Here is an 11724-nt window from a genome sequence, read left to right as displayed (position 1 = left end):
ATTTTGCTCATCCATTCATCCACGGGTGGACAGTGGATTTCTTCAATGTTTAAGTTATTGTGAATAATAATATGGCTATGAACGTGAGTATATAAATATTTCTTCAAGACTCTGCTTTTGGAGCACCTGGGTGGCTCAGTTGGTTAAGTATCTGCCTTCAGTTCAGGTCATGATCTCAGAGTCCTGGGATTGAGTCTCGCATTGGGCTCTCTGCTCAGCAGGGTGTCTGCTTCTCCCTTTCACTCTCCCTCTGTGCTCTCTCTCTCTCAAATAAATAAAATCTTTTTAAAAAAGACTCTGCTTACATTTCTTTTGAGTATACAATCAGAAGTGGAATTGTTGGATCACATAGTAATTCTATTTTTACGTTTTTGGGAAACTACCATACTGTTTTGCACAGCAAATGTACCATTTTACATTTCCACAAGAGCACACAAGAGTTTCAGTGTCTCCACATCCTCTCCAATGCTTGTTATTCTCTGTTTTTTGGATTGCACCCATCTTAAAGGTAGTGCGGTGGTATCACATTGTAGCGCTGTTTTGCATTTCCCTCATGATCACTGGTGTTGAGCATAATGTGCTTATTAGCCATGCATGTATCTTCTTTGAAGAAATGTATTTTCGAGGCAGGTCCTTTGTCTAGTTTTGAATTGAGTTTTTGTTCAGTTACAGCCTCTCCTGAAAAATATCCCATACATTTGAGAAGAGTGCATGTGCTATTGTTCTTGGGTAGAGTATCCTGTATCTGTCTGTCAGATCCAGCTGGCTTATTGTGCTGTTCAAGCCCTCTGCTTCCTGACTTATCTTCCATCTGGGTGTTCTATTTGTTATCAAGAATGGGGTGTTGAAATCTCCAACTGTTATTGTGCAACTGTCTTTTCTCCCCTTCAGTCCTGTCAGTTTTTGCTTCATATATTTTGACGATCTGTCATTAGGTGTAAATGTAGCTGTTATATCTTCTGGCTGTATTGAACTCTTTATTAATATATAATATCTGCCTTTGTCTCATAATCTTTTTTACTGATTTTTTAAAAGATTATATTTATGTATTCATGAGAGACGTACAGAGAGAGAGGCAGACACACAGGCAGAGGGAGAAGCAGACTCCATGCAGGGAGCGATGTGGGACTCGATCCCGGGACTCCAGGATTACACCCTGAGCTGAAGGCAGGTGCTTAACAGCTGAGCCACCCAGGCGTCCCCAATCTTTTTTTATTTAAAATCTATTTTATTATTATAGTTATATTAGTATATTAGTATAGTTATCCTTGTTCTCTTTTGTTTCACATCTTTTGGTAAATATTTTTTTCCATCCTTTCACTTCCAATATATTTGTATGTTTGGATCAAAAATGAGTCTCTTGTTGACAACATATAGTTAGATTGTGTTTTGTTTTGTCTTGTTTTGTTGTTATTCATTCTACCATTCTCTATCTTTTGATTGGAGAATTTAATACATTTACATTTAAAGTAATTACTGTTCAGGAGGGACTTAATTCTGTCATTTTGCCATTTTTTTCTATGTGCATACTTACAGCTTTTTTGTCCCTCATTTCCTGCACTGCTGTCTTCTATTGTGTTTGGTTGATTTTTTTTTTGTAGTGAAATGCTTAAGTTCTTTTTTATTTTCTTTTGTGTATATTCTAAAGCTATTTTCCTTGTGATTACCATAGGGATAGCATATACCAACTCAAAGTAATAGTAGTCTAATTTAAATTTATACCACCTTAATGTCAACAACACACAATACTCTGCTCTTTACAGCTCTGTCCTCTGCCTTCACCTCACACATCTTTATATATTGTGTGCCAAGGGGAGGAGTTGGGGGATTGGTAGCTGCTAATGTGCCAAAAACTATAATCTACCAAAGTTAACTGCAGCTGATCATCCAAGCCTTCCCCTGACAGCTGTGGCTTTTAGTACATTCCAGAGTTCCAGAATAGTTAGATTAGACAGATGCTGTCAGTGCATTTGTTGTCTGGGTAGGGAGAGAGACTTCTGATGCTTCCTATGCCACCACCTTCCCAGAATCTCTGTGCTGTTTTCTTTTAGAAAAACTTCTTTCTGAGAAGTGGGACCTATAATAACTGAGGCCCTTCTCAATAAGGACATCTCTGATACAAGAGACCATTTTGCATTCCCTTTTCAATAAAAATCTCTGCCTAAATAAAATTTCCAATCAGACCCCAAATCCATGATGTCGCTGAAGCCAGTGTGCATGGTCACATAAAACTCATCTTGTTTTCCACAACAGTCCCCTTGTTAAAATCAAGTTCTGCTCATCTCATGCAAATTATCACTTGTAGAAGAGAAAGGAAGATTTCCTGATAGAGGGACTCACAAGATAAAGAAGCCCAGAGTCATTAGACACAGGAGCAGATGTACCCTGTACATCTGCTTGACTCACACTCACGGTTGCATAAGTAAGATTTCAAAATTAATATTACTCTGGAGACCTCAACCTAGTGTACAATGCTCCTGGTTGGAAAAGAAGAACTATATCATTCTTTTTTTTTTTTTCTCAGATCTTTACCATTACTTGCCGTTGTATCTCCGCCTTCTTTTCTGCAGGAAACATTATTTCCTACTTCTGCACACCAAGTTTCTACCTCTAGATCTGTTTGTTCAGTTGCTGTGAAGCCTGACCTTCCAGTGCCACTTGGAAGAAGCCATCCACTGGTGAGTTGTGGGTGCTTTTTCCATTATTTTATGAATCACAGGCTCAAAGTATCCCAATACTGGAGAAGCAGGGACTGGGAGCACCCTGAAGGTTGCATAGCTCCGGACCCTGAGGGATGGTTCTTGGGGGTAGAAAAGGGTGGAGGGTGGTGTCTGTATCAGAAATGTTGTAGAGGCCCTGATGGCAGTGAACAAGGGCAGAGCAGAGTGAGACCATCCCATAGGGCTCAGGTGAGAGGACAGTATGCTAAAGAGGACAGTCAGGAAAGTAAGGACACTCAGGCTTCTCAGCAGTTTCTCCTCTCACTCAATCCCTGCCAGCCCCTTAGGGCTTTAAAGAGCTGGAACTTTCTATCCAAAATACTCCCCCTCCCTCCTCCAGTCCATATATGTGATGGTCCAGGCCCTAAACCAAAATGGACTTCTTGCCTCAATTGAGAAGGCCCACAGGGTCTGAAGTGAGGAATCTACTTTTCCGACAGGCAGCTTTGAATTGATTAAGGAAGTATTCTGACACTTAAAAGTGACACCTTGCAAGTGTCTGCTGTGCCAGGAGTTAGATGTGCTGGAGGGACTGGGGAAAAGTAGTAGAGGAGGAGGTGGCTGGTGGTTGAGAAACCAGTGTAGGTAAACAACAAAGCAGAGAGAACACACGGTGGAAGTGGTCAGGGCAATTCGCCCCCTCTCACCATACCTTCTCCCCCTATCTGAATCACCAGAGGGTCTAGGCTGTGCATTTCTGACTATCAGACTTCCTGTGATACTGAAGCCCAGCATTTGAAAACCACTGGTCCAGTGCATACTTTCCCATCCAGATGTGGAGGTTAGCCCTGTGGTTGGTTACAGAGCAGCCCAGAGGGTGTGCTGCACTTAAGGGGATATGTGCAAGGATACCCAAAATTTTAGTCTTTATACGATCTCACACTGGATTACCTGGGAGGCTAGTCCACAGTGGGACATTGTGTTTCTTGGTAACTTGCAGCCTGCTGGTTCTCTGTCAATCACTTACTAAAATGGTATTTATTTAGCAGCCTCTAAGTGCCAGATCGGACTCTGGGGCACCAAGACACCTTATTGCAAGACAAAGGTCTTGGCTCCTGTGGAGCTTATTTGTGTGTGTGTGTGTGTGTGCTGTGCACGCACACACCTCTGCACACATAGGTGGGGAATGCTTGTATGGGTGAATATGTGGGTTTTAAGTCTAAATGCCAAAGAAGTTCTGTTGAGGGCATGGAAGCATATCTACAAAATTGTTATCTATTCTATATCCATCCCTGCTCTCCCAGACTGGAGATAGGAGCTCCTGAGGTCTTTTGTAACAGAAAACCCCAGATCCAAAATCCAGCTTAGCTATTACTTGTTTTGTGAGTTTGGGAAAGTCATTTAACTTGTCTTTGTTTAAATTTTGAATTACTTAACTTGTAAAATGTATAAACACTTGCTCACAAAATTTTTGCAAATATTCAACTAATTAATGTATGCAAAGTATTCAGCACAGCACCTGGAGCTTTAGGTGCACATAATTAATGATCATTGCTGTAATTCTTTAGGTGGATACTACCCCGCCCCTCAGACCTTGATTAGAGGTCTTATTTAGTTTCTGCAGATTTCCAAGAATCTGGCTCAGTGAAATGCAAGATCTATGAGATGAATCAATCATAAGAAAAATAGGAGAATAAGGTGTGTACAAAGATAAAAACCAATTCACAGTCACTAACAAGAAAGAAAAAAAAGAATATTCTTTTTTCTTTTTTTAAAAAAAGATTGTATTTATTTATTCATGAGAGATACAGAGAGAGAGGCAGAGATATAGGCAGAGGGAGAAGCAGGTTCCCTGCAAGGTGCCTGATGCAGAACTCAATCCCAGGACCTTAGGATCATGACCTGAGCCAAAGGCAGACGTTCAACCACTGAGCCACCCCGGTGCCCCCCCCCCAAAGAATATTCTTGAGAATCAAGCCTAATGATGTTAGATGTCATACTTAGTATAAAGGCTTTCATGCATTCTTTCAATGAATATTTATTGGTGTTTCCTTCAGCCAGATAATATCATAAGAGCCAGAGACAGAAACATAATCTGGACTTCAAGGGGCACACAGTGTGTGGGAGATCATGTGATAAGGGCTTGTTTAAAGGCATGCACGGTGTTAAGAGATGATTCGATTGATTAGAGGAGGCAGGCTTGTCTCCACAGAGAAGGAGAATTTGAGCAAGAGGCACTGGCGGATGACTAGGAGCTCACCAGGCATTTTACACAGAGCGGGCAAGTGTATGCAAAAACCACAGAAGCTGGTGAGTTTGCAGGAAAATAGACAGAAGATGGTCAGGGTGGGAGCACAGGACCTGGGGTTTGAGAAGTGACTGGCGATAAAGCTGGGAAGATGTGAGTGTAGAAAAGACGGACGAGTGGTCTGGGCATTGCCTTTGAGGTCCACCACTTCAAATGCATGGGACCACTGCAGTTCTCAGGTGAGAAGCACCCGCACAGTCCCATTGCAGTGTTGGGGAAGGCAGGTTGAAAGGAGTATGGTCAAGAATAAGCTGTAAGCAAGGCAAGACCATAGCAAAGATGAAAGTGGGGAGCATTTAAGGCAAGGCAGTGGCAGCTGACAGAAATGTAGAGGGGCTGAACCTGGAGGTGTTTATGAGTCAGAATTCATGTGGCAATATTAGTGACAGTAGCACAGAGCACGTTGTCATGCCAGGTGCTGCACTGAGTCCTTATCTCCGTCCATCTTCATGGCCACTCAGCATAATTAATGTTTTAGACATAAAAAAGGGGGGAGGGGTTAAAGAAGTAATTAGCCCCAAATGCCACAACTTGTAAGCCGGAGGGTTCACATCTGGGTCTGTTGGCCCCTAAAGTCTGCCCCTAACCTTCTGAAGAGGAGGGGACCCGAGACAATGCCCAGTCTAGCTTCCTAGACGCTGGAGTCAAGGACATTAGCCAAGATAAAGAGTCCATTAGCTGAAGCACATTTCTGGGGATGTTGAGTTTAGGGTGGGTTTAATTGGAGGTACCTGTGTGATACCCACTTTGCTCACTGCTGTATCGCTAGTTACCTAGAACAGAGTAGGGCTCACGGTAGATGCTCAGTAACACTGGCTAAATGGGGAGCTATGCAGGAGGCTGTAGAGGAAGTGATGGGGAATTCAACTTCAAGATGTAGGGGTTGAAAGGTGGGACCGGAAAGCAGAGCTTTGGGCTGCATTGGCACTCAGGGGGCCTGACACCCTGCAATTAGACAACAGGACCCAGCAAGCACTTCAGAGCGAGAATAAAGAGGTAGCAGGTAAAGAGGTGGCAGCAAAGGATGGTGGTGCCCGGGGCTTCTCTCAGTGCGGGCAGGTGAAGGAGACACCAATAGAGAAAATGAATGAGGCAAGAGGCAGGGGCTAACCTCCTAGAAGCCAAATGAGTTTTAAATGGAAGAACTTCGCAGAAGGATCCAATGTCTCGCAGAGGATGAGGCTGAAGCAGAGCCAGGGCAGTCAGAAGTTGGGTAGTGTTTGCAAACGTTCCAGGAAAGAAAGCTTCGGTGGGGATGTGGAGGCAGAGAGTTGAAAGGGGAGTCAGTGAGAAGGCTTTCAGCTGCAAGTAACAGAACACAGGATTCACAGGAGCTTAAAAACAAGGACTTTTTTTTTTTTTTTTTTTTTTTTTTTTTTCAAAAACTCAGAGGATGGGCAGTTCAAGGCTGGGCTTACGACTTGGTGGTGTTGGGACTCAGCCTTGTGTTGTTGCTCCAGTTCTCTGAGTCTTTTGTTCAGGGCCCCCAATAGCAAGCCCTCACTAGACAAGCGCCAGAAGCAGAAGGGTCAGGCCCGGGCTTCCGGTGCATCTCTCCTGTCAGAGCAGAGCATTCCTGGAGGCCCCCTCACAGATCGCCCTTCCTCAGGTCACAGGCCTGTGTGCCCCCTGCAGAGGAGGCAGAGAGGCAAGTGTGCAGCGCGGGGGAACTGTATCATGAGAAGTCGGATCCTCCAAGAAAGCCCAGCCTGTTGAGAAATGGCTGGTGGGGAGAAACAACGAGCATCTGCTCCCAGGAGTAAAGGGAAGTGACCAGCCAGCATGAGAGCTTTCCAGGCTGTGGCTGCAGAGCAAAGACAAAGACTGGGCCATCGCTGAAGCGGAGCCAGGCTATTTTGCAGGTCAGGGATGGCAGCCCTTACGTGACGTGTTATCATTTTGTTCCCTGATTACAGGTCGGAGGAAGATGGGTGACAATGGCACCTTCTCCCAGGTCAGCCACAACATGCTGTCCACATCGCATTCTCTGTTCACAACCAACATCCAGGGCAGCGATGAACCCACCACCATTTACGACTATGATTACAGCGCGCCCTGCCAGAAGAGCAGCGTGAGACAGGTCGCCGCCGGGCTCCTGCCTCCGCTCTACTCACTGGTGTTCATCTTTGGCTTCGTGGGCAACATGCTGGTCGTCCTCATCCTCATCAACTGCAAAAAGCTGAAGAGCATGACTGACATCTACTTGCTCAATTTGGCCATCTCGGACCTGCTCTTCCTTCTCACCATCCCATTCTGGGCCCACTACGCCGCGAACGGGTGGCTCTTGGGGGAGGTGATGTGTAAGTCATTCACGGGGCTATATCACATTGGGTATTTTGGCGGGACCTTCTTCATCATCCTCCTGACCATAGATAGGTACCTGGCTATCGTCCACGCTGTGTTTGCTTTAAAGGCCAGGACGGTCACCTTTGGGGTGGTGACAAGTGGGGTCACCTGGATGGTGGCCGTGTTTGCCTCTCTGCCCAGGATCATCTTCACTACAGTGCAGATAGAAGATTCCTTTTCCTCCTGCAGTCCTCAGTTTCAACAAGCATGGAAGAATTTCCATACAATAATGAGGAGCGTCTTGGGCCTGGTCCTGCCCCTGCTGGTCATGGTCATCTGCTACTCGGCCATCCTCAAGACCCTGCTCCGCTGTCGAAACGAAAAGAAGAGGCACAAGGCCGTGAAGCTCATTTTCGTGATCATGATTGTTTACTTCCTTTTCTGGGCTCCCAACAACATCGTCCTTCTCCTGAGCACCTTCCAGGAGTCCTTTAACGTGAGCAACTGTAAGAGCACCAGTCAGCTGGACCAAATCATGCAGGTTACAGAGACCCTCGGGATGACCCACTGCTGCGTCAACCCCATCATCTACGCCTTCGTCGGGGAGAAGTTTAGAAGGTATCTCTCCTTGTTTTTCCGAAGGCACATCGCCAAACACCTCTGCAAACAGTGCCCTGTCTTCTATGGAGAGACTGCAGATCGAGTGAGTTCCACATACACGCCTTCCACAGGGGAGCAAGAGGTCTGGGTTGGCTTGTAAATGAGTAGCAGTTTGTTTCTTACTTTAAAGGGGGGATGGCAATCTGTACATAATAAGCCTCGACGGTCTATTGCTGAAGAGAGGCCTGTGAGTCTCTGAAGCGAGTCCCCGGGGCCTCAGGGTATGGAGCACCACCTACAGACTTCGTCCCTCGCTGTGTAGCCAATGCGCACTCAGGGGATATTCCAGAACAACCGTGGATAGAGACTGACTTCTCCAGCAAGCTCCTCCCAGTTCCTGGAAAACACCACATCTGGAAAACGCTTCTGTGCTTCCCTGAGCCTTCACCTTTGATTGCTTCTCTGGCTCGGCAATGTTATACCTTTGGTCAGGGGCCCAGCTGGACACTGACGGATGGCATGAGGGCACATGGGGTCAGGGCTGAGTGCCGGGGGGGGGGGGGGGGGGTGTGGTCAAGGTGTGAGCCTGGGAGAGGAGGATGGCAAGGGCTTCCCTGAGCCCAGCCAGACAGCCCCGCCTCCCACCCTTGTTAGCTTGGAAGGCCTCACCTGCTCAGGGAGAGCTTGGGGACTGCAAAACTCTCTGACAGCTTCATTTGGGTCTGATCGTCCTCTTCTGTGTAAATACACGATCCATTTTTTCTTTGTTGGCGATTTATTTGTGACAACCACGCACCCTACATTTGAAATGTGTTAAGTATCAGGCACTACTGTTGACGTGCGTCTTTAAGCCACATCCCCCTATGTAAAAATGTATGAACAGTTTTGTTTATAAAATAGGTGTCAGCTATGATGAGATGAAAAATAAGCTCTTGTTTGCTGTGCCCAGGGAAAGGAGAGGTTTGCTGGTAGTGATGGGGAGAAGGCGTGAAGGCAGATGAGACCCTGCCTCAGGAGGGCAGGGGCTGTAGTGAGAGCTCAGGAGGATGTGTGAGGCCCAGCCCAGCAATGTTTCCAGAATCAGCTAGGAGAAGAGGCCAGGAAGGATGCGTCAGAACCATAGAAGCCCCAGGTCTTTGGATCTGCCTGCTTCCTGCCACCCTGGCCCCATCTGTCACCTCACCCCCAGCCCCCAGCCCCATCTCCTGCCCAGAGGACTGCCCTACACCTGAGCCACTTCGTGGAGGTCCAGAAGAGTAGCCTTGGGGAGTATAAAACGGTACAGCCAGAACCCTCAGGGGGCCCTGGAGAGGGGGGCAAATATGTGGGGGCCCTGGGATGTATTGCCAGGCTGGACAAGGAGCCAAGACGTGAGAGAAGTCCTTGCCTTAGAAGTCATATGCCAGCCTGTGAATCTCAGGATCTAACCAGATGGGGCAAAGCTACACAAGAAAGACTCTGGATGGGTCGGGGAAGTGTTTTCCAAACTCCCTTCGAGCCCCTCATTTTTGGATACAGACATAGAGTTTGCATATGTTAAAAAAATCATAATAAAGTAAAACACAGAAGTAAAGCTGAAACTATAACTTACAAATGGGGCAGAGTATCATTTTAAGAGTTGCTATTATGTCCAGCCTGAAAATACTGTATTAGTCCTAGAGAGAACTCTGGTTGTGAGCTTAAAATGTTGGAGCCTGTGGTATGTTTGGGAGACTACCAATTCAACATAAATAGTTGATCAGAGAGTCCGGTGTCTGCGGTCTACTGCCTACTAGCTTATGATGACGTAGAGTCTAACTGGGACCATTTGGATCGTAGCACGCACTCCACAGGTCGTATCTTGGCCTTGCTGCCTCAATCCTTGTGTGTCATTATGATGCCTAGGAAGTCATGGATCTAATCACGTTCAAATGCTTCAGTGCTTTGCAGACCATTCATGTACAAACTGTCTGGTTGGGTGTGGGAACTCCTAAATCACACTGACCCCTAATCAAACTTTTAAACTCGATTTGTAAAGGAAGGGAGTTGGGTCACTAAGTCAGCAAAGACTTTTGTCTTGGCTGAACCAAGTTAAGAACGGGCACACATGTTACCCAGTGTATTTCTGATATGACCCAAGCAGGAAACACAGGACTTCTGGAACCTGGCAGCTTGGGAACTGTAAGTGACAATGGTTCCCCTTTCCTTCTTTGTGGCTAGAGGTTTCAGAAAGAAGTGTGTATCTTTGGGGTTAGGGAGAGCATGCTTCACTTTCCAATATCTGTAGCATCCTAATGAATGCATGAAAGTTTGTTTGGATGATGAAATGTAAATATTGGGGTTATTTTTGTTTTTTGTTTTTTGTTGTTGTTGTTTTTTAAAGATTTCATTTATTTATCATGAGAGGCAAAGAGGAAGACAGAGACATCGGCAGAGGGAGAAGCAGGCTCCATGCAGGGAGTCCAATTTGGGACACATCCCAGGACTCCGGTAACATGCCCTGAGCTGAAGGGAGATGCTCAACCACTGAGTCTCCCAGGGGTCCCAATCTTGGGGTTTTTTAAAGCTATGATTTGGAAAATAAAGTAATGCCCTAACTACATTGTTGTTTACAAAATTATCTGATTAGGACTCCCCCCTGCTGCACCCCCACCACAGGCTCTGGCAACCACTATTCTGTTCTATACATCCATGATTCTATTTTAGATAACTCATAGAAGTGGAATTGTGTAGCTTTTGTCCTTCTATGATGGTTTTATTTCACCCAGCATAATGTCCCCAATGCTCACCCATGTTGCTGCATATGGCAGGACATCATTCTTTATAAGGGCAAATAAAATATTCCATTGCATGTATATGCTGCATCTAGTTTATACATTTATTAATGTGCATTAAATTTCAGTTATACAAGGTGAAACATTCCAAACACCTGCTGACAACGTTGTACGTGTTGATGCAATACTGTATTGTACACTTAAAAATCTGTTAAGAGGGTAAATGGCATGTTAAGCATTCTAACCATAATAATAATAATAAAAACTGCCTATTTTGTTATTCTGTGGTGTGGTAGATTGTCTTACTGTTCATAACTTTTCACTCCTTCCCTTGTGTGATGACACATGTCTGTCCTTGCGGTGTGACTTGCAGTGTGCCCTACAGGTGTCCTCCCCTGCCCTATCCATGGGAGGCTCGGCCACCAAAGAGTGAGCAGAAGTGCCATCTGTTTCATCTACACAGAGTAGTAGAAGTGACTGGGCTGAGGCTCTACTCTCCATGCTCAGCCACGGGAAGGTCCACCCCAGGCAACGCCAGGTCCCATAAAGAGCCATCAAGAAGACACAGAGAACAGAACCAGAGCCCTGAACACAAGAGGTCCATGTTTGCTCTTTTAAGCCACTGTGGTGGCTGCTTGCCGAGAAGCACAGAGGCTAATTAGTACATACAGTGCATAGTGGCTTCATAAATGCAAATTGGAAAAGTATCCATTTGTCATTCCATCATGGAATTTGGTGTGGCAAACACACCTGAGGATCTATCCTGTACTGGTCTGGGTCCGGTACATAAAGATGGCTGTGTTAATTCCCATGTTCTTAGATCCCTCTAAGTGCAGGGACAGGGAGAGTAGGAGGGGCAGAGAAAGGGGAGCCCAGAGGAGAGAGTCACTAACTCAATGAAGGTCCTACATCACCATAGTAATAGCTACCATAGGTTTTATTGCCACCAGAGAATCCACCACATAAAAGCTGCCTACTATCTCCATTTCTAGCAGTGGGAGCCTGGTCTTCTTTATCCCAAGGTGAATGTTTGAGTGGGCTGAATCAAGCAGATATCAGGGAAGATAAGCATCCCCAGGGATGGGTGGCTTAAGACTTCTGGTGGAGCCACCTCCTG

At 45.8% G+C, this 11724-nt stretch overlaps 1 protein-coding gene across 3 annotated transcripts; it reads left to right on the top strand.

Annotated features, from left to right (window-relative positions):
* The first annotated feature begins 2305 nt into the window (after positions 1-2305).
* Positions 2306-10887, top strand: LOC112666829 (C-C chemokine receptor type 2). Of its 3 annotated transcripts, none has more exons than XM_035703307.2 (3): positions 2306-2422; positions 2571-2678; positions 6885-10887. In XM_035703307.2, the coding sequence occupies exon 3, from the start codon at positions 6896-6898 to the stop codon at positions 8012-8014; it is 1119 nt and encodes a 372-aa protein (XP_035559200.1). In that variant the 5' UTR covers positions 2306-2422; positions 2571-2678; positions 6885-6895; the 3' UTR covers positions 8015-10887. The 3 variants fall into 3 exon arrangements, with proteins under 3 accessions (XP_035559200.1, XP_025314049.1, XP_035559201.1); XM_025458264.3 differs by having other exon boundaries at positions 2336-2422; positions 2525-2678; XM_035703308.2 differs by lacking the exons at positions 2306-2422; positions 2571-2678 and adding an exon at positions 4838-4970.
* The last annotated feature ends 837 nt before the right edge of the window (positions 10888-11724 follow it).

This window comes from Canis lupus, chromosome 20 (genome assembly GCF_003254725.2).
Source record: "Canis lupus dingo isolate Sandy chromosome 20, ASM325472v2, whole genome shotgun sequence".
In the NCBI taxonomy this organism is placed as follows: Eukaryota; Metazoa; Chordata; class Mammalia; order Carnivora; family Canidae; genus Canis; species Canis lupus.
This window is presented reverse-complemented; position numbering and strand designations above follow the sequence as displayed.